Consider the following 21,006-nt stretch of genomic DNA (forward strand, 5'->3'; position numbering starts at 1 on the left):
AAGCATCTCCATCACCAATCAAGGTACCTGCTTAATGTACAACAGTTGGTGTTGGTATATTGGTCATCCACCCCCAACGTGGGGGTCAAAAGAGCCTCAGCCCAAGACATGATTGGCTGTGAGGCTGCGACTGTAGCCTAACTGAGGCCTGCTCATTTGATTATACTACATCGTATGAATCTATCTGTATCTGAACAGAGCTGAAGTAATAGGTCTTTGAATACAGCAAAGAGGCCATTCGTTTCGCGGAGCATCAGCGGCGTCTCCCTCAACATGGCGAACAACGCCAACCGGATCAACCCCCAACCATCGACGGCTGTACAAAACGACCTTAGCAAGGACATCACGATTCAAGATTCGCCACAAGACAGCATCTCAGACTTGCGTTTCAATCCTCAAGTAGAGCATCTACTGGCCGCGGCGAGTTGGGACAACACCGTTCGGATCTACGACATCAACCAGACGGGGGGCAACAAAGGCGTTGCAATGTTCAGCCATGAAGGCCCGGTTCTGAGTTGTTGTTGGAGTCCGGTGAACAATCAAGAAAGTAACGTCCCGTTTTCCTAGCAAATACTCACAACCATCCCAGGACGGCCAAACCCTCTTCGGCGCCGGCATCGACAAAACAATCCGCATGCTCGACCTCTCATCCAACTCCCAACAACAATTCCCCACAACCCACACCCAACCCATCCGCAGCATCCACTCCTTCACCATAAACAGCACCCCAATCCTCACAACCGCCAGCTGGGACACAACCCTCAAATACTGGGACCTGCGCCAACGCCACCCCATCGCCACCCTCGCCTGCCGAGACAAAATCTACTCCACCTCCATCCGCAACAACACCCTCCTCGTCATCGCCACCGCCGACCGCAACATCCACATCATCGATCTTAACAACCCGACAAGAATCCATAAAACCCTCCTCTCCCCTCTGAAACACCAAACCCGCATCGTGCAAACCTACCTCGACGGAACAGGCTTCGCGCTCGGCGGCATCGAAGGCCGCTGTGCGTTTCAATACATCGAGGAGAAAGACTCCGCGAAGAACTACACTTTCCGGTGCCATCGCCAACCCCAAACTCCCCCATCCTCGTCGAATACATCCAAAATCTACGCCCTCAACGCCATCTCCACCCACCCCCTCCACGGCACCTTCAGCACCGCCGGCTCCGACGGGACCTTCCACTTCTGGGACAAAGACAGCCGGACGCGGTTAAAAGGTTTCCCGGAAGTTGGGGGTGCGATTTCGGCGACGGATTTCAGTCGCAAAGGGGATGTGTTTGCGTATGCGGTGGGTTATGACTGGAGTATGGGGTATATGTTTAATACGCCAAGGTATCCGTGCAGGATTGTGTTGCATCCCGTGGGTGAGGAGGAGTGTAAGCCGAGGGGGAGGGGGTCGGTGGGTAGGTAGAGGGTTGTTTGGTGATAGTGTCTTCCTTCTCGAGGATGTTTGTCTACGGCACCGAGGGTCCATTTGCAGAACAGGATTTGAATAAGCTTGGTGATCTTGCTCGACAATCTTCATCCATCCCGCGCTTAAAAGTCTTGCATCAGGGTCTACGTCCAGCAGCCACGAGTTTCTGAGTATCCGATGTACCGGACGGCTTGGTGGAAAACAGTAATACACTACCACTACAGTATTTGTGCTCATCTTATCGCTCGGGTATAAAGCAAAGCAAAACAACCCATCCAGTTGCCCATCCTCTAGTAAACAGAGTCGAGAAGCCCAGAGTGCGGCCTTCTTTTTTCAACCTCACCCATCCGTCGCCATCGCTAAACACTCGCATTACACAATCGTGCCACACTCAGTCAACAGACAGGAGCTCGGTCGTAAAGCATCATCATCGTCCAGGCCTCGCGGTATTCGAAGAAGCCTTCAATTCCTCGCCCAAACGCCTCAACTGTTCCCTCGCTTCGTTGCTCGTCTGTCGAACTCCTTTCCTCACAGTTTCTCTCAGACTCGGCAGCCTCTCATCCAAAACACTCGATCTCGATGCAAGCCTCACCCTGAGATTCCGTGAATGCTCTTCCAACTCGTCCTACGAGTCGGTGAGCGCACCCTGAAGTGACAATTTCCTCACCCTCTCACGCAGCTCATCGAATTGCCGAACAGCTTCCATATGCTTCTCACATCCAATGTTCCAGGTCTCGCGCACTTTCTCATCCTCTTGAACGCCCTTCCAATAGCTCGTGAAGCCCAAGCTGGTGCTGGTATCGCCTCCAATAGCCTCGAGCCAACCAGATCCACCCAAGAGACGAGCCGATGCCTGCTTCTCGCGAGCATCGAAGTGGGCCAGCATGGTCTTGTTGAAGGCGTGATATGCTTCGAGGTATGTTGCAAAGCTCAAAGCGTATGTGTGCCAGCTGGCCTTGGTCAAGCGATTTGGTGGGACAGGCACTCGAGGAATCGGTGGGGTCTGCAGCTTTTGTGGCTCAGCAGACTGTGTCGTTCGGGAAGGCGTTGTTGATGACTGGAACGGTAGCGTGGAGCTGAGATCTGCCAAGTTTTGCAAGCCGGCAGCACTTTGGGCGATCGGTTCGACGTGCGACAAGTCGTCGAGGTTGGTTTTCAAAGTCGGCTCAGTGTTTTGCCTGTTGTGTCGAGAAGACGCCTTGCGAGCGCCTGCAGTTTGCTGGTTCTGTTCCGCCTTCTCACGCCAAGTCGACTTGGGGACAGCGTAAAGACGAGGCTCCTTGGTTGATGCTGCACCTTGCTCAGCCTGCTGTGTAGGCGGCGTTGTGTCAATGTCCATTGCATCGCCCTCTTCCACAAATCCGCCTGAGTCGGGTCTCCCTTTGCTGCCTTGCGCTTCGACGTTATCATCATCGTCGACGACAATGTGAGGCTGCGCCTTGCTTCCATCGCCACCCACGCCATCTGCTGACGTCTTTGTGTGGAGTCTGCTGCCCTTCCTGCTGGGTGTTTTCGAGCTTGTGCCTCTGTGCGAGCCCACCGGCGGCATCGTCCATGATGGGTCCTTGAACGTATCCTTCCACTGCTCCTCATTGAACTTGACATCTGATGGAGATGTGTACATCGAAGCTGGCTGCTCTGGTGGAGGTGGTGGTCCCATATCGCCGGGGGTGTTGCTATTGCTACGTGGTGGTACATCAGCAGTTGCGGCTCGACCGTGTCCTCGATTCGAAGGTGCTCGACGTCCAGGTGATGGTCTCCGCCCAGCAGCAAAGTAATCAGGAGCAGCAGTGCTCGTGAAAGATCCATTCCAGCCGTCGGGGGAGAACTTGGTATTGATATTGTCAAAGCTTCGGCTCTTGCTTGCAGCTGATGTGAACGCATCACTGTTGACGAAGTTGAAACTGTTGGCAGAAGATGCTTGGTCAGCCTGTTGATCTGGCAAGGTAAAGTGGCAAACAGCTGGATAAGAAGCAACGACGGCGGCGACGGCTTCATCGCATTGTGGCACTCCAGTCTTTCTGATGCGCGGATGGACCAAAGCAAGGAAATTCGTCAGGTTTACGCCGACTGCTTGGTCCAACTTGACACCTCGGGAAGCCAACTCGTGGCAGAACAGCAAGTACGCCGTCTGCACCGTGTTTGACACGTTATCCCACAAGATGTCTTGTTTGGCCATGTCGTAGTATCGCTGGGTGGCGTCTTGGCTGGCGGAGAACCACTTCTTGGGCTTCTTGCTTGGACAGACAGAACTGGGGAAAGCCCACTTTGGAATGGCAGCATTGCGTTGCTCTGGTCTCGTTGTTGAAGCAGAACCAAAAGCATTCGCAACCCACTTTCCTCGGCTGAATGAAGGGGACTGATAAGCAAAAGAAGAGGGGGGTGCATACATGTTTTGGCTGCTCTTCCGCTGCTGCATGGTAGGATGATCACCATCAGACTGGGCACCGGCAGCTTCAAACGCAGGCGACGTTGCATTCGATGAGTAGTTGGATCCGTTGAGCTTGGAACTCGGTCGGGTTGGGGTCTTCTTCGGTCTGTCGCGCGATACTGAGAAGCCTGCGTTCTTTGGTCTCTCTGAATTGGAAGCGCTGCTGTCCATCTCTTCTGGCGTTTCGGTAACGTCTGGTTCAAACTCGGACGAGCCTTCAGTGCCTGTGCTAGAGTCGCTGTAGGCGCCCGGGATGAAGGGTTTCTTAGTGCCACTCGTGGGGCCGTCGGTGGGTTGGGGCTGGCGGCCAGCCGGGCTGCTGCTCCTGGCGCGGTTCGTACTGGTACTGTTACTCTCTGGTTGTAGTCTAGTTGTGTCCCGAGTACTTGCCGAGCGGCGAAGGCCATCACTGGAGAACTGAAGCTTCTCGCCGATGAACGACGAGTAAGGAGTGCTCTTGCGGTTGCCTTCGGCGTATGGGACCTCTCGAGCTTGAGGCGCGAAAGGGCGTTGGAACTTGTCAGCGGTTGGTGATTGAGGAGCTGATCCTGGAGGAGGGCCGGGAGGAGGAGGTGGGAAACCGCCTGGACTGAGGTCCTCAGAGCGATTGCGGTGGGAGTAGTGTCCAGTGGATTGAGGAGCTGGCCTCTCATCTGAGCCTGGAGCATTTGGATCAAAGCCACCAGGTCGACGCGGCGTGGTGTTCGCAGCTCTTCTGCTGTTCCTGCCCATGCCTGGCTTGCTGGCATTCGCCTGCTGGAATGCTTGCCATGCGGATTGTTTCTCAGCAGCAGGGCTGTCTCCCGAACCACCAGGCCCAGCGGGCTTGCTGTACCTCATGCCCGCTCTTATCTGCTCCTCGGTCGGCATCTTGGTGTCCTGCCGCGGCATCCTAGGCCGAGCAGTGTTCTGGGTCTGCGGGTTGGGAGATTTGGGAGGCTGCGGCGGAGGAGGCGCATTGTATGGGTATCTCGGCTTGGCGGTGCCGCTGTTCATATTCTGCCACGCCTGAAACTGTTGGGCTCGATCTGCTGCAGGATCCTTGCGTGGCATTGTGTTGCCCGGACGAGGAAAGTTGGTGAAGCGATCGGCACCTGAAGGCGCGGTACCTGCAGGCGCAGCGGCGGGAGTGGGTCGCTGCCATGTCCCTGGCTGCGTGCGCCGAGGCGGCGGTGGGTAGTTGGAGGTGGCGGCATATGGGTTGCCCGGCGTAGGTTGGTTCGGCTTGAATGTTGGGTAGAGGCCGGCCTTGCGGCGGTCTTGGTCGTACTTCGCCTTGGTCGTCGGGTCGCTCAGCACCTCGTTCGCGGCCTGGATGGCCTGGAAGCGCGGCACACACTCATCCTCCTTGCCGGCGTTGCGGTCGGGGTGGTATTGGAGGGCGAGTTTGCGGTAGGCTTTGCGGATGTCGTCGACGCTGGCGGTGGTGGGCAGCTCGAGGTCGCTGTAGTCTGTGGGATGTCAATCAGTATGCCCGATATCTCCCCATCCACCGGCTCTTGACGTACAGTTGTGTTTAAGGTCGGGTTTGACCATGGCTGCGACAGATCAGGCCAATGGCGGCGCTCATCGGTGGTTGAGACGCAGACTGCACGGACGAGCAGCGATGGCAGTGACACGGCAGGAGGGAGGCATGTGAACGAGCGGCGGAAGGAGTCACAGTCGCAGGCAGTCAGTCAGTCGCAGTTGCCTGTCCGTCTTGGGGGAAAGAGTGTGAGGGGTGTGGTGTCGGCGTGGGAAGGCGCGAGGGTGGTGCGGCGGTGCAGAAGGCAAGAACGCGCAATGTCGTCGGACGCGGACTGGGCGCGCAGTGGTGGAGGGGCGGAGGGCGCGGTGGATTAGGTTCGGTGCGGAGCGGCGAGTCCAGTCTTCCAAGGTTCGCTCGACTCTGCGTAAGGCTGATGTCCTGCACTTCACCTGCGCTGTGCTGTGCTGCGTGGCGGTGAGAGGCGTTGCTCTGCCTTCGTCCCACACACCTCGTCGTCGCTCTCAGTCAGGTGATGATGGGTGTCGTCGACCTCATGCACAGCTGATGAGTGGCTCCGATTCGTCGATGATGGCTCGCAGCATCAGGTAGTCATGTCACAGAACCACACGCCCATCTGCCACTCGACCAGCCAGACTCCGAGTGATGAGGTGGCGCTTTCCCTCATCGCCAAGCCACCGCATCCCTGCCGGCCCTGCATGTGGCAGCTGCCCTCCGCTTCCGCCCGCCACTAGCCCCAACCTCTACTCCTCCTTCCCAAACACTGATATGAATAGAAAGCATACACTCCCCTCGAATACTCCCCGTCATCTGCCTTCAACGAAACACGTCTCACAGGTCTCCTCCCCAACACCACTCACACTCGTCATCTGCTGGTTGCGCGTGGTCAATTGACTTTGCCGCCTCGGCCGATCCCGCTCCACCACGAATCATATCAAACCTTAAAGACGTGGATATCCCCGTCTCTCTCCCACCTTCCGTTCCCTCTGCTCCCACGCCGTGTGCGAACGCCATGGCACGACATCTTCCACGCAGCGAACATCCTCGCGAGAGCTCCATCCGCCGCGCTGAACGATTGGCCCAACAGCGATGAGAATAGATCTGGCCAATGTCCGTCCCCAACGAGGTCAAATCGGGCGGACTGAAACGTGAACGCTACAAGGGCGCGCCGCGCGGAGAAGCTCTCTTGAACAACGTGGGATTCGGCTTCGTCATCTTCTTGGAGTATGGTGATGATGCGTGATTCGTGACCTTTGCGTCTACGCTCGCTGGGCAACTTTGGGATGTGTATTCACACTGCCAGAAAATCAAGCCACCGATGGGCGCTGCAATCTTGTGTCTGGTCGCTTCTGGGATCGAGAGAGATGATACTGGCTTGAGAGTCATGTGGAGAGGATGGAGAGGAAGAACTGGGGAATGTTGGCTTGGTCTTGGCACTACCTCTACAGTCGTCGCCTGATTCATTCGCGAACGGAAGCTTTCCAACATGTGGTGCATCCTCCGAGAAATGGGAGACGATTGGCTATACCGCACCACACCCAAGGTCGCAACGTGATGCCATATTACTCAAGCTGGTGAAATGGTCGGCTCGTCGGGGGAATAGAAAGACGTCCTCGCAAACGTCCTTCAAATCCTTGCAAGCACTACAGCATCATGTCAACCGCCAGGGATCTCTCATTCGGAGGATCTGCGTTGCTAGTGGACCGTCGACCTGGAAATTTGTCCGTGGCCTGTGCCTCAATGAACGCGCTGGCATCATTTGCTGCGCTGTCACTGTCACTTTATCTCTATCGAACTCATCCCGTCAACGGCCATCAAGTCGGCCACAGGAGTTCTGTCCTTTGCGTAGTTGAGGAGATGGGTGTCGAACACGAAGGCCAGTGACTCTCACTGAACTAACAGATGATCGCTGATGTTACCTTCACTACTAGTGATGTCATGTTGTATTCTCTCCGTGACAATCAAGGCGTCGATAAAGAATTCACATTGTAGACATGGATCAGGTCTATGGACGTCATGGACGCACATGATTTGATAGCGAAAGCTTTCATCTTAACCGTCCAACAGCGGGCCGCTGAAACTGACCGGACAAACTGACCCTACCGGCCGAGGGACTTGGAAGGAATGGAACAAACCCACCAAGGACATCATTGGCAGCAGCTATAGCTATGTATGCCCGGGAGCTCCCAACATGGCATCACGGAAATAGTCTTGGCGGGACTCAAGCTCGTGTTAAGCGCTGGAACATTACCCAATGAGGAAGGTGCGTCAAAGTCTATCCCCAGCTCCTCGCTTCTTGGGCGCAACCCGAGGTGGGATGCGGGACCAAACCTCGGACACAGAAGCCAAGAAGAATCAAACCATCCGTTATCGATCTCACTCAGCGCAGTACCATACTCATTCATCAAGGGCAGACTTCTACGTCGACCTTGCTCTACGTGTTGCTACCAAGCTAGTTTCTGCACGGGTATTACTTCCTCAGCCGGACCACTAAAGATTTGCCTTAACAGATAGTATTGCGCTCGACATACCGCAAACAGCCATCGCTCCCGATGTCCTCAGTTCTGTCTACGCCAACTCTCGGCTCCACATCATTAAAGACCGAACAACTCTTCTATTTTACTATCAGCTGATCGATTTCTCAGCTAGATGCTGATCTTTTGCCCTTGGTCTCGAGGCCTGAGCGGCTCCACGAATGGCCCCAGAACGCCAAACCAGTCGGCTTAGCTGGGCTCCCAAACCAACACTATACGAATGCGGTTTACGTATTTTAAGCCTATTGATCTGCAGAAACTCGTCAATGTCGTCCACTATGGACCGCAATATTCGCATTCCCTCGGGCTCTATTCCAACAACAGGGCTACCCTTCCAGAAACATATATTGACCTCTGCCGTACCCGTCTTTCTGTGGTTAGGTATCAGCAGTGTATCCTCCGTCGTCCAAGATGCACTCTCTCACCCACTCCTTCCTTCCCGTCGCCCTCCTAACAGCCGCATCATCAGCAATCAACCTGAACGTCCTAAACGGCCAAGACTTCGCCGACCCGGGCCTCCTCGAGGTCAACGGCATCAGCTACTCCTACAGCACCGCCTCCAACCGCGGCGCCATTCCCAAGACCTCCAACAGCAGCTTCAACAACGCCGGCGGTTGGGCTGCTCCAGAGAACTCTTTCCCACAAGACAGTCCCGCCCAAAGCCCTGGCGGCTGGGCGAAAGCAGGTACATCATGGGCCCCAGACGTGGTGCAATTGACGGATTACGATTCTTCGTTTGCGATGTATTACGCTTCCGAAATCAACGGCAATGGCGGACAGCCACATTGTCTGGGCCTTGCACGAAACAGGGATAACCCAAACGGCCCGTTCACGGATGGATCAACACAGTCCTTCATCTGTCCGGCGTCTGAAGGCGGTGCCATCGATCCGGAAGCTTTTCTCGACGACGACAACAGTCGATATCTAGCATACAAGATCGACGGCCCGTTCAACGGCCAAGGACCTTGCGGTGGGACGCAAGGCAACACGCCGATCATGTTGCAGCCACTGCAGCATGATGGCTATACCTTTAATGGCGACGCCCGCCAGGTCTGGGATGCGCAGAGCGCGGGTGTGTTGGGGATTGAGGCGCCTGCGTTGTTGAAGCGGGATGGTGTCTACTTCCTCTTCTACTCGGTGGGATGTTATGCTGGGAATGATTACAGGACGGATTATGTGACCGCCAGCAATATCTATGGCCCGTACAGCAACCCGAGGACGCTGTTGCAGACGGGGGATTTCGGGTTGTTTGGGTGAGTAGTGCCTTGTCAGAACTTGTCTGCGATCCGATGGACTAACACCTTGACAGGCCCGGCGGTCTGGACGTTGTGCCTGGAAGCCTTCACGCGACCTTCCACTCCCTGATACAGAGCGGCAACGTTTCCGCTGGGCGACAGCTCAACACTGTTGTGCTGAGTGTGAACGGCAACACAGCCACCATTAGCTAGGCCAATGACAGTATACCTTCTTCCCATACAAAGAGCCCAGCAAGCTCGATGACTCCATGTGCTGAAAGCTGTGAATCCTCCTTCAAAAGCCATGCTCTTCTCTATCACACATCTTTCGACGAGCCCATCGGATTACCCTCCGCTTCGAAGAAGTCTGCTTCGATCTGGGGATGTCTCTTCCATCTTCTCCACGAGCTATCAAAAATCATCGGCAGACAGCGTAGGCCTGTAGACCGGGAAGGACAGAACGCCACTTTTTGGGAAGGGAAAGATTGAGAAGAGAGCAGTGGAAGGAAGTGTGAAAGGAAATCATGTGAAGCTGGTCGCTAAACCGGTCCCTGAAGATGGTACGCCGATACCGATGACTTCCTGACCCGGAGTCCTAAAGTCGCTCTCCGATCTCCCACGCCAATGTACGCTTGACTTCAAACCGCCCTTGGTGTGGATGAATGGTTGATCAACTCAGCGACTAGATCGACAAAGCACCCAGCTTTTTCAACACTATCGCCTTCTGCTTCGCATGGTGCCACACCATGGCTTTCCTCCACTTCACCCTCGCCTCCTTGCTCGGCATCTCCGACAGTATCCTCTGCACCCGCAGGGCAGCTTTCTGCTTCTGAACTTGATCGAAGCCACAGTCGAACTCGAAGACCAAGGTCTTGACGCAGAACATCTCCTCTGCCTCGCGCATCAGACTGCCGACCTCACCATCGAAATCTCGCAGCGCCTCCCAGGACTTCAACTTCGACCCATCCTGCTTGATGGCCACCTTGCTGAGCCAGTGATCCTGGCGGGAGCCGATGAGTGTGGCCATGAGGTCACGAGCTTCCATCATCTTGAAAACCACAAACGTCATGGTTTGCAGACCTTGCAGACGAGGCCAGCTGGTGGAATTGACGAAGTAGTAGAAAAGCGTCGAGTCGCATAGCTCGAGTTTGTTGCGATGGTAGAAGATACCGGCGGCTTCTCGGTAGACCAGGCGGCAGGTCTGAATCAGTGCGAGGACGCTGCACTTGGGTCGCGTAGTAGGTGTGCTGTTGGTAGTCGCAGGTCGTGTGGCTGGCTTGGGCCACTGTCGGTCGAAGTGGCAGCCGAATACCACGTTCCCTTGCTCATTTGGTGGCACAATAAGAACATGCTCGTAGATTCGAGTACGGACTTCTCCAGGGAGAGTGAGAAGCTTCGACTTGGACTGAGTAGCGACAGTCCATTTGGCCTGACGTTGATAGCCGATGCCACGGGCGATGTTGCCGTCGTAGTTCATGGTTGTGTGTGTTGTTTGAACATCGGTGGTGCTGTCTGCGACAAAGCCGAGCAGCGAAAAGAAGCGAGCTCAAATAGAATTGAGAAGCTCGGATCTCGCCTTGGCGCCATACGTCACATGACAAGTCGGCGGCGGCACCTGGAGTTTTATGCCGCCAAGTCGCTCACAGCGACAAGTTGCTACGAAATTAATTAGTATCGATACCTCTCACATTCTATATGAAGCGCATTACCAACTGGGCCATGACCTCCATTTGCTGGAAGACGAGAAGTTCAATTTGCTTATATGCCTTTGGAGCCTCCTTTCACATGCGAGATTCCCAATTAGGAAGGAGGAAAAATTTCCGGGGACTTGACGTTGCAACTTATCATTCGGGATGGTCTTTCGTGCAGTAAGATAGGGTGATATTGAGGGAATTGGTCGCGCTGGAAGCTGCCAGCGATGCTGTAGAATCTACTCCCGATATCGAGATCTCCATATTCTCAGTACTGTGCAAGCCCATCATTACCACCATCGTTAGCCTGGAAGAACACAACAATCTGGAGAACGCCGAAGCTTTTGTCCAGAGCAAACATGCCACAGTCCAGCTGAGCCACCCGCCAACTAGCTCCGTATCTGGCCGTTGCTAGAATATCTCCATCTGCTGAAGTAGGCACTAACGGAACCATTTCTGCCATTAGTGGTACAATAAGCTCCTACCAATGTTCCTATAGCACAAGGAGTTAGTGCCTGCTTTGAAGCTCCACATGGACATTTGATCAAGCTTACCTGTATAGCGATAGCTAACTCCACTGGCCGGGACATACGCAATTGTCTGCATCAGATGAGCATGTTGGGTTGGTCCGGCTGAGAGACTATAATGCGTGAAGTTGAATGCTTTGATCTCGAGGGTGATGGCCTGGCCAAGCCATGTGCTGTTCATCGCGATCAGCGTTTCTGGGGTCGATCTCAACGACATGCCCCCGGCTCGAAGATGCATTGTCAACGCTTCACTGTCATTGGCGGATGGAAGTAGAACCAGTCCAAGATCATAGTGATGATCCTGCGTCAAAAAGATAGAGACTCCGGCTTCTTGCTCTTCGGCATCAGGACTGAACTCTAGGTCCACCGAGTACGTGAAGAGCGTGTCCTCCTGACGGCGAGCGACGAAAGTCAAGCCTCCGTGGTGGTTGGTTGTATTGCCATCGTAGCCTGTGAGGTTGAGCATTGAACTCCTAAGCTCGAGCTGATGATCATGTCCAGGTGGTGACACTTCATAGTTCTCTGGCACAGGAGCTCGCCAGTGGAGAAAATGAGTTGGGAGGCTGGTCCCAGGGGTAAAGTCCACAATGTCCCGCTCTCCAATCAGCTGGCCTTCACCTCGCTCAATGATCTCTGTTGGAGGCAGTTGATGGGCAGTCATCTCACCCTTCACCCTACTCAACCGAGGCCAGCCACCTTCAGGCCAAACGGCGGGTGTTAAGATCGTCTCACGGCCCATAGGATAGACAGTATACTCAGGTCCACTTCGAGTTGCAAGAGCCACTGCCCACCACTGGCCCTTGGCGTCTTGGAAAATATCGGCGTGGCCAACGGTCTGGAAGTACGCCGATGTATTGGCGTTCGTCAAGATGGGATTGCCGACATATGACCCGTAAGGTCCGTCGAGTGATCTTGATCTAGCAACGTTCTCTTCGTGCGGTAATCCAGTTCCTCCTTCAGCAATGGATAGGTAGTACCATCCGTCTTTGCGGTAGATGTGAGGCCCTTCAGGGGAGTTGCCTCCAGTACCGTTCCAGAGATTTACCAAAGGACCACTCAGAGCACCAGTATGAATGTCGATCTTGGAGTGATAGATTCCTTTCTTGATCCATGTAGGGCTTGCACCTTGGAAGTATGTGGCCCCGTCTTCGTCCCAGAAGAGGCTGGTGTCGATGCCCACGAAAGGAAAGTGTACTGGGTCACTCCAAGAGGAGGAGCTGAAAGGATCTTTTGAGTGCACGATGAAATTGTCCTTGTACAGTTGTCAGCATATCGAAAAGTGGCTTATGCTGGCAAGCACGTACGAAGCGAGAAGCATTGTTGTCGCGGAAGTCGTCAAATACCAGCGTCGAAGTGATGTAGAAAGTGCCATCTCGATACCTTATCGTAGGTGCCCAGACTCCTGATGTTGAGCCATTGGTCAGGGCCAAGTCAGGCAGCTGCTCAGGTCGGGATATCGCATGGGACGCTAGTCTCCAGTGAGCCAGATCCTTGGACGCATATATTGGGATGCCAGGGAACAGCGAGAATGAAGAGGTCGCACAGAAGAATGTATGATTGACCTCGGGAACGAATATGCAGCTTGGGTCCGGGTGAAAGCCCGGCAGGATAGGGTTGAGGTAGGTTGAGTTGCTGTTAGACAAGGCTGTAGATGCACAGAGCAGCAACGCCACGACTATAGCTCGCATACTGTATGTCGGTAGCATGATAGCTATTTCGAAGTTCAAGCACTGTTGGCTTATTATTTGAATGCATGAAAAGCGATCACCTATGCAAGATCCCCACCTCAGTTCACGTGGAATCCAAATGTGGTAGGAGATTCCGCCTAATGATATTCCTACGATGTCTTTCAGCCTAAATTTCAAACTTAGCCTAGAGAATACTCACTTGCATTGCCTCTTAAGCATGATTGAACAAGGAGCATCTCCAAAACGGTGAGCCATGGACGGCAGCTTGGTCAGCATCCTGGCCGAACATTCACTCGTCGATGAGTAAACAGTGCACAGTGACATCAATACTTCAAGTACAGTACGTCTGCTTGCAGATCAGTTTCCATCAGGTTTGGCGTATTTACTGCAACTCCTCAGCCGTGGTCCAAACCAGTAGAAAGCCCAAGGGATGGGAGTACAAGCCAAGCTCACAAAGCCCAGCAGAGTCGTCGCCCACCCGATTCCAAGCCCCTCATACATCTGCACAATGAACAGAGGGAGCACAGCTCCCAGTGTGTACCTCGCCAGATTGTTCGCCCCCATCGCCGAAGCCCCATATAATGGTCCGTAGAAATCCATGAGATATAGCACTGCGGCCATGAAGATCATCAAGTTCCCGCAGGCGAAGACACCTTCAGCGGCGACGGGAGCCATCCAATGAACATCATTTTCGGCGGTCCATGCGAACCAGAAGAGTGATACCGGGAGCATGATGGATCCAATCATGGCGATCCAGAGTCGAGTCTCTGGGGAAACTGTTTCTCCCTTGCCAGCTTTGCCGCCTTGCACAACTTTGGGTATATAGAACAGCCGGAAGAAGAGGATGATGAAGAGGCATCCAACGATGCAACCAACGCCGATACCGAGGAATGTGAGGCCAATCTGTCCAACGTCGAAGCCGTACACTGTTTCAAAGACATATGGGAAAGCAGCGAAGAAGCCGTAGAGCATTCCGAAATTGATGGCGATGTACAACGTAAAGAGGAGGACCACAGGTTCCATGGCACACATATGCACCGGTCGGGTCAAAGTAGACTTGAGAAAGAACTTGGCAGACTGCAGTGGTGTCCTATTTAGCGTCGGATATTTGAGCCCTCGCTTCTTCGCTCGCTTGCGGAGGATTGCAGATTTGTATGTCTCTTTCATGAACAGTGCTGGCGTCAGGCAGGCGACGGCGAAGAAGAGGAGCACCCACATCGTCCAACGCCATCCTTTGGCTTGTGCTGTGAATCCACCGACTAGAGGGCCGATAGCAGGGCCGAGAAACGGCGTGGTAACGTATATGGACATTGGCGTTGCTCTTTCAGCTGGTTTCCACATGTCTGACAGGGTCGCACTGCCGATAGCGAGACCTGGACTTCCCGCGACACCGGATAGGAAGCGCAGGATACAGAGTGCAGTGATACTGTTCGCAAATCCAGATCCCAGAGTGAAGAGGGCAAAGAGCGGCATTCCTGTCAGATAGACCGCCCTTCGTCCGAACGTTTCGCTGCATGGCGCTGATAGCATAGGTCCGAACGCCAAACCAAGAACATACAGCACATACGGCAAGAGCGATACTTCTGCAGACACACCGAAATCTCGCATCAAGTCCCCTCGCCCAGGTGTGTATATCGAAGAAGCCACGGTGCAGACGAACGCGATGCTGGCTGGTACCAAAGTATGGTATACCTTCTTCGATTTGGGCCAGTTTTGAGCGTTGTCAGGGTCATCTGGGCCATCCCAATCATCGACCTTCTGCTCTGGCTTGGGGGCACTCCTGGAAGGTGACTCGGCGATGCTTGTCCTCCCAGACTGCTCCCCTGCCTTCTCCTCGTCTTCCACGCTCGCGTTCGAGGACTTGCGGCTGTGATCGCGGGATTCGTGTGTTTTCATGGTGCTCAAAAACTTCGTGACCAGAAATGATACAGAAAGAAGGAGAAACGGAAGAGATGTTGGAAGATTTCGCCTACCTTCTCCTTCTTTTCCCCAACGACCACCTCGTCCGGTCCACTACAGTTCTGCAGCGCAGAGATGGTGAGCCAACGAGGGAAAACATATTGGAGAGTGCAGTATCCAAAAGAGATATAGCGGCACATCAGCCAGAAACGGCGCAGCCGCAGTGCGACCCACCCAAATCGTCATGGAAGGCCGATGAGGTCACGGACAACCAATCTGCTCGCCGTCTTCTGTTCCAAGCACCTGGTTGTGCCGGTCCGATAGACGCAGATCCGATTCAACATAGATAATGTGATGTGTGCAGAAGCGGCGCGTCTCATCGTCGTCCCGTTCATCTCCTGGGCTTGTGTTGTAGATCCCGCCGCCGACGACGTCCCACTGCAGCGGCTGATCAATGGTCGTCCTGTGGGGTGCTGGCCGTCAGGATAGTCGACTTCCGGTATAATTCTCAGTTGGCGAGGCTCTCCAAGGCAAGCTGCAGTACAATGCCGATAAGGTTGATGATGATGGTGGCCAAGAAGGAGGAGGACGGGGGATGGATTGAGTTGGGCCGGGCAAGGAATTCTCCGGAACATGGAGCTCTGTCTGGACTTCACCTCCTTGACAATTCATGCATGTGCGAGTGGAGATCAAAAGACACGACTTTTTCTGGACAGCTGTTCGACGGACTACTTACGAGCCACTGGACCACTACGTTCCTGCTCGAAACCCTAAACCGACATGGTCCTGGTCAAAAGTGGCAGAAGCTCGAACCTCACCATCGGCGCTGTTCGTAGCCTCCCTGCTGCTCGCCGTAGCCAGAACTGCCATAGCCAGAGCCACCTCCATAGCCTCCTGAGCCATACTCGTTATCATCGCGTAGTCCACTGTCGTACTCATCGCGGCCTCCCTGGCGCTCACCGTACCCACTCGAGCCATACTCCGAGCGCTGATTGTAGCCTCCTCCGCCATACGAATCTCCGCTGTAGCTTTGCTGCTGCTGATACTCGTCTCGACCACCACCATAGCCAGATGACCGCTCATATCTGCTCTCGCTGTGGCTGCTCTGCTCGTAACGGCTCTCAGATCGACCGTACTCCTGCTGGCCGTATGATCCGCGGGACTCGTTTTCGTCACGGCGCTGAGAAGACTGGTATCCGCCGCCGTATCCGCCGCTCGAACGACCATAGTCTTCATCGTGTCTCCGCTCTCGGCTGCGAGACTTGCTCTTCTTGCGCCCATGGCTGCCACTGCGACGACCGTGACGCTCCTCTTCCTCCTCGCGCAGCTTCTTCAAGCGCTTCTCTTCCTTCTTGCGGCGCTTCTTCTCTTTCTTCTCCCAGTCATCATCGTCGCCGCTATCATCGTCGTCATCGCTGTCATCCTTCTTGCCATGGTGGCCTGAGTAGCTCTCTTGGTGGCCGTACTGCCGGCCAGAGCTCGTGACGCCCTGCTCCTGGTACTCTCCCTCGTAACGTCCGCCTGGATGCTCGTATCGCTGCTCTGTACGCTGCTCGTAGCCACCGCCGTGGGATGTCCGAACTTCGTGGGACTGCTCAAACCCGTAGCCGGTGCGCCCTTGTTGTCCATCCTGTTCGTAGCGTTGGTAGTCCTCTCGATGTCCACCAGAGGAATACTGCGTCTGCGACATTTGCGCTTGGCCGTACCGCTCTTCTTGTTCATAGCCACCAGGGCGATGACCTGTCTCGGTGAGGCGAGTATTGTACGATCCATCTTGGCGATACTCGCTGCTCTCGTACGTCTTCTTCTCGGTCTTGTCGCCACCGAACGCGCCGCCAAGCAGACCACCTCCGACGGCACCTGCGAGGCCACCAACGATGGAACCGAGCGCTCCACCGCCAACAGCATCACCCACAGTGCCGCTGATCTGGTTGCTGACATGGCTACCCTGCCCTCCACCAGAGCCACCACCAAGTGCCTGACTCAGACCAACCATGACGCCGCCAATGGCACCCGAGCTCTGACTGGTCTTGACAGTTGGCATGCCCAGCGGCTTACAGCATCCATGTCCAGAATCTTCGACGCCTTCTTTGTGGTTGCGGAAGTTCTCAATGCCATCGCGGCTGAGCTTGTCACGGAGAACGTCTCTCACACGGTCATCCATCTCACCCCACCACTGCTCAACTACCCTGAACATGGCCATCCTGCCGTCGCGAGCACCATCATCGCCGTACTCACGCTGAGCTGGGTGGTGCATCACACCGTGGATGATACGATCGTTGGTGCGGCGGATGTCAATGCGTTCATCGTCCCAAGCAGCGACGATCTGTGGGACGACCCACCTCAGGACCGCACATCCAACCTTACCAGCCGGCTCGTTGAGGACGTTGGTGAAGTGATCCTTGGAAAGCATGCTGTGCGTCGGGTCGGTGGATCGATCATCGTTGAAGACAACCATCTGCTTATCGCGGCTGGACTGGATGATTTCGGAAGAACCGGTGCGAAGCTCGTTCTTGACTTGCGAAATTACGGGCACAATGAATGGTGCCAGCAGAGAGAAGACGAACAAGCTGACCTGGTTCTGCAACTCTTCGATGAGATCTGGTAGCACAGGAATCTTGTCGATGGCCTCGGAAATGCTCTTCATGATGTTGTCGTGAAACTCGAGAATGGGATAGATCTGCTTGGAGATCTCACCAATCTGGGCAGTGAACTCTTCCGGTTCCTTGGGAGAAATGTGCATGTTTTGCATCTGGGCAGCTTGAGCGTTGGCCTGGAGCTGGTCGGCTTTGCCCTTGTGATCAGAGTCGCCCAATATGCCAGGAGGGAGTTTGTCAAGAAGGTCCTTCAGCAGACTCGTGTCTGCGTTTTGTGACTGTTGGATTGTACCTTCTAGCTCTTGGAGCTCAGACTGAGCAGCTTTGTCGGTGAACTCGCCCATGACCGAGTGCAAGAAGTCAACGCCACCGAAAGTGCCCGTGACAAGGGGATAGACGGAACTACGAGCGCCTTGGAGACGCATTTGGGTATTCTGGCCAACATGGGGAAAGATGTCGCGCTCGCCAAGCTCAATCAGAGCTAGCTCGGTATAGTTGCTATGAGCAGAGAAGTCCTCCAAGCAGTGGCAGCCAGTGCCCAGCAAGCGAAGAGCCTCGTAAAAGTCACGCTCGTCCCGGGTCTGCTTGTATCGGCGACCAAGCTCGATGGACTTGCGGAACAGGTTGCGAATCATGCCAGCAGATGTCGTGATGTCACGATCCTCAGTAGCAATGTACGCTTTCATGCCGTTGCGCTCGTCAATGCTCAACTCGCGGCGTTCATCAACTGGGCCACGAAGACGACGATCGTACTGGCGAGCGTCGAGATTGTCTGCGTAGTCCTTGGGGTTGTCAATGTGCTCTTCGGGGCGATAACATCCCAGCCGTTGCGCCGTAACTTCAAACTCGCCTGTTCCGTAGCCGAAACTCATGAAGCCCAAGATCCAAAGGAGGAGTCGAATTACTTCAGCGCTGACATATTTGACAGTGCCCACGTCGATAGCTTGAGAGTAGTCACGCAGCCAGTTGCCGAAGTAAGTCCTCTTGACATCGAGCTTGCTGAACTTCTTGCCGCCCATGGCACGTGCGGTGAGCAGAGTGAGGAGGGTGTCTTCAATATCGCCATGGCGCCAGTTGCTGCCTTCGATCTTGGATGTTGAGCCGATCTATGCGGCAGTCAGCATGCTGGCAGTGATTCTTCATATGACTCCTGTCTTCCAACTTACATTACCGGCGCCAAAGGCGTGAGTCGGGCGTGCGTACAGCACGAGGAGGAGAGCGAGCACGGGCAGCCAGGTGGTATATTTGACTGCCATGTTGGGTGGTTCGCTGGTCGGAAGTCAAGTGAATGAAGGTGTTGTTTGTGGTGTTTGAAAAGTCATCAGCTGCTGCTTGTTGTCTTCACCCCACCAACGCGCACCCTTGACCGAAACGTGGCGCGGACCCTGCCAAGCAGCGGCGACGTCACGCCAAGACCTTCGGACGACTGCATCTCGTTGGTCAGATGTGAAATTAAGCAAAATCGTGGTGAAGTCGTGGAAGTGAAGACTCTCTCATTACAGATAGATCAGGCTGTGACATGTGCCATCAAGGTCCATCGGCATATCGCCGACTCGCCTTCAAGGTTCTGTTCCTGGACGGCCCGCCGGTGGAGCTCAGACCCTTGCTAAACGACAAAGCTTCGTGGACTTGAAGCCTTTCTCACGGGCGATCATGAATTGCGATGTTGCAACATTGTGCATTCTACCCTCGTAAGATACAAATTCCAACGGTACCGAATCAGGGTTACAGACAGCGAGGAAGTTGCCAGCGCTTGGCCTTCTAGCTCGTGCCTCGATCGAGACTGTTGCTTCGCAGAAAGGCGACTGACTATGGCCACGTGTCTCTTGCTGATAATTTCCATTTGATTCCATCGCTTCGTTGGAGGCATATCATGTTGAACAGGAGCGTCAGTACTGAATGCGGACGTTTGACGTATGGTGAATGTTTGATGCTGGCGAGGGAGCTTCACTTCATTTAACCAGCCATTTCGATCCTCATAGTAGCGTGACCGTACACAGCTCAATCATGTTCACAAGCATTGGATGGCAGATCAATTTGAACTAGCAATGTTGTCGACAAGCAGACGGGATGCAGTCCACAACCCCTGCAAACTCAAACACGCTAGCCGAACTCTATTTAAGCGCCGACTTCGCGTCTACACCCATATCCATCTCCATCAACACCAACATTTACTCAATTTCAAATCAAATTTCATGGCTTCACACATCACAAGCGGACGCGGCAAGCGCTGGCATCAGCACCTCACGATCGATCTCTTTGCGCATGTTTTGTCGAACAGCATCTTCCATCCGTTCGTGGCCTGGATGGTCCCGCTCTGCTTGCGTTCGGTCCAAGCGCCGTACGAAAGCACACAGTTCATCGCATCGTGTGTGTACGCTTCAGCGATTACACTTTTATGGATGTTGAGTGTCATAAACAACCGCCTAGCGTATGGACTTCCACGAGAGGTGAACTGGGATGATGAAGTTGTCGTGATTACGGGAGGAGCTGGTGGGCTTGGCAAGATCCTCGCGGAGATCTATGGCATGAGAGGAGCCAGCGTCGCAATCCTGGACGTCGTGGAGCCTGAACAAGGGAGTGAAGGGCTTGCTGGGGTTCAGAGTTATCGATGTGATGTTGGAGATGCCGCGGCGGTAGAGAAGGCAAAGGCTCAAATTGAGAAAGACGTGCGTTGCACACCCTTGAATACAGAACTTCTATGTTGACCCTCTGAATAGCTTGGAACACCCACCATCTTGATCAACAATGCCGGCGTCGTCAATGGCAAGCCGCTTTGGGACCTATCCGCTACAGACGTCCAGCGAAACTTCAATGTGAACCTCCTCTCCCACTTCCACACCATTCGCTCCTTCCTTCCCGGGATGCTGGCGTCAGAGACAGGTGGTACAATTGTCACGGTCGCATCGGTGCTTGGGAAGGTCGCTGCAAGCCATCTTTCCGATTACTGCGCTGCAAAGGCTGGGCTTATTGCCATGCATACCGCACTGCGATCAGAGCTAGCATCTTCATCTGCCACAGAAGGAGCTGACAACATTCGCATGCTGCTCGTGACGCCTGGCCAGCTTGCTACACCGCTTTTCAAAGGCCTCGAAACACCCTCTGACTTTTTTGGTCCTGTTGTCGAGCCGGTCGAGCTTGCAAGAGAGATTGCGAAGATGATTGACGCCGGTGAGAGTGGCCAGATCAGCTTGCCGCTCTATGCAAAACTGATTGAGTGGATGCATGTTCTTCCTGCCGGCTTGGAGAGGCTCGCGCGGCGAATTAGCGGTGTGGACCGAGCCATGGAAAGCGTTCGCCAGAAGTCGAAAGGTAGCTGAGACTTGCTGCGCCGTTGACGACGAAAAGACGATTGGACATTTCATGCAATAAAAGGACGGCCATCTCTGCATTTGCTGTGCTCGTCGCATCGTCGCAGTCTGTTGGGAAGCAGCGGCCCTCGAAGAGCACCTTTCTGCGGACATCACCCCACAGGAAAGTGCTTCGAGTTCTCGT

The 21,006-nt window shown here is 54.5% G+C and overlaps 8 protein-coding genes across 8 annotated transcripts; 3 read left to right on the forward strand and 5 right to left on the reverse strand.

The window, feature by feature from the left end:
- Window positions 1–273: 273 nt before the first annotated feature.
- Window positions 274–1,420, forward strand: M409DRAFT_52653 (uncharacterized protein; the record flags this gene model as incomplete). The annotated part of the gene is made up of 2 exons (XM_033812137.1): window positions 274–531; window positions 590–1,420. 2 exons carry the CDS (start codon window positions 274–276, stop codon window positions 1,418–1,420), a joined length of 1,089 nt encoding a protein of 362 aa, XP_033670295.1.
- Window positions 1,421–2,048: 628 nt separating this feature from the next.
- On the reverse strand, window positions 2,049–5,390 carry M409DRAFT_65083 (uncharacterized protein; the record flags this gene model as incomplete). The annotated part of the gene is made up of 2 exons (XM_033816360.1): window positions 2,049–5,305; window positions 5,363–5,390. 2 exons carry the CDS (start codon window positions 5,388–5,390, stop codon window positions 2,049–2,051), a joined length of 3,285 nt encoding a protein of 1,094 aa, XP_033670296.1.
- A 2,895-nt stretch (window positions 5,391–8,285) lies between these two features.
- On the forward strand, window positions 8,286–9,322 carry M409DRAFT_52655 (glycoside hydrolase family 43 protein; the record flags this gene model as incomplete). Its single annotated transcript, XM_033812138.1, has 2 exons — window positions 8,286–9,127; window positions 9,184–9,322. The coding sequence occupies 2 exons, from the start codon at window positions 8,286–8,288 to the stop codon at window positions 9,320–9,322; spliced, it is 981 nt and encodes a 326-aa protein (XP_033670297.1).
- Window positions 9,323–9,791: 469 nt separating this feature from the next.
- Window positions 9,792–10,586, reverse strand: M409DRAFT_20628 (uncharacterized protein; the record flags this gene model as incomplete). The annotated part of the gene is made up of 1 exon (XM_033805476.1): window positions 9,792–10,586. The coding sequence occupies one exon, from the start codon at window positions 10,584–10,586 to the stop codon at window positions 9,792–9,794; it is 795 nt and encodes a 264-aa protein (XP_033670298.1).
- Window positions 10,587–11,262: 676 nt separating this feature from the next.
- Window positions 11,263–13,033, reverse strand: M409DRAFT_20629 (glycoside hydrolase family 43 protein; the record flags this gene model as incomplete). Its single annotated transcript, XM_033805477.1, has 3 exons — window positions 11,263–11,293; window positions 11,393–12,579; window positions 12,632–13,033. 3 exons carry the CDS (start codon window positions 13,031–13,033, stop codon window positions 11,263–11,265), a joined length of 1,620 nt encoding a protein of 539 aa, XP_033670299.1.
- A 339-nt stretch (window positions 13,034–13,372) lies between these two features.
- Window positions 13,373–14,911, reverse strand: M409DRAFT_65084 (uncharacterized protein; the record flags this gene model as incomplete). The annotated part of the gene is made up of 1 exon (XM_033816361.1): window positions 13,373–14,911. The coding sequence occupies one exon, from the start codon at window positions 14,909–14,911 to the stop codon at window positions 13,373–13,375; it is 1,539 nt and encodes a 512-aa protein (XP_033670300.1).
- Window positions 14,912–15,728: 817 nt separating this feature from the next.
- On the reverse strand, window positions 15,729–18,767 carry M409DRAFT_65085 (uncharacterized protein; the record flags this gene model as incomplete). Its single annotated transcript, XM_033816362.1, has 3 exons — window positions 15,729–15,808; window positions 15,875–18,617; window positions 18,678–18,767. The coding sequence occupies 3 exons, from the start codon at window positions 18,765–18,767 to the stop codon at window positions 15,729–15,731; spliced, it is 2,913 nt and encodes a 970-aa protein (XP_033670301.1).
- A 939-nt stretch (window positions 18,768–19,706) lies between these two features.
- On the forward strand, window positions 19,707–20,831 carry M409DRAFT_65086 (uncharacterized protein; the record flags this gene model as incomplete). The annotated part of the gene is made up of 2 exons (XM_033816363.1): window positions 19,707–20,180; window positions 20,232–20,831. The coding sequence occupies 2 exons, from the start codon at window positions 19,707–19,709 to the stop codon at window positions 20,829–20,831; spliced, it is 1,074 nt and encodes a 357-aa protein (XP_033670302.1).
- Between the last annotated feature and the right edge of the window lie 175 nt (window positions 20,832–21,006).

Source organism: Zasmidium cellare (assembly GCF_010093935.1).
Source record: "Zasmidium cellare ATCC 36951 unplaced genomic scaffold M409scaffold_10, whole genome shotgun sequence".
NCBI lineage: Eukaryota > Fungi > Ascomycota > Dothideomycetes > Mycosphaerellales > Mycosphaerellaceae > Zasmidium > Zasmidium cellare.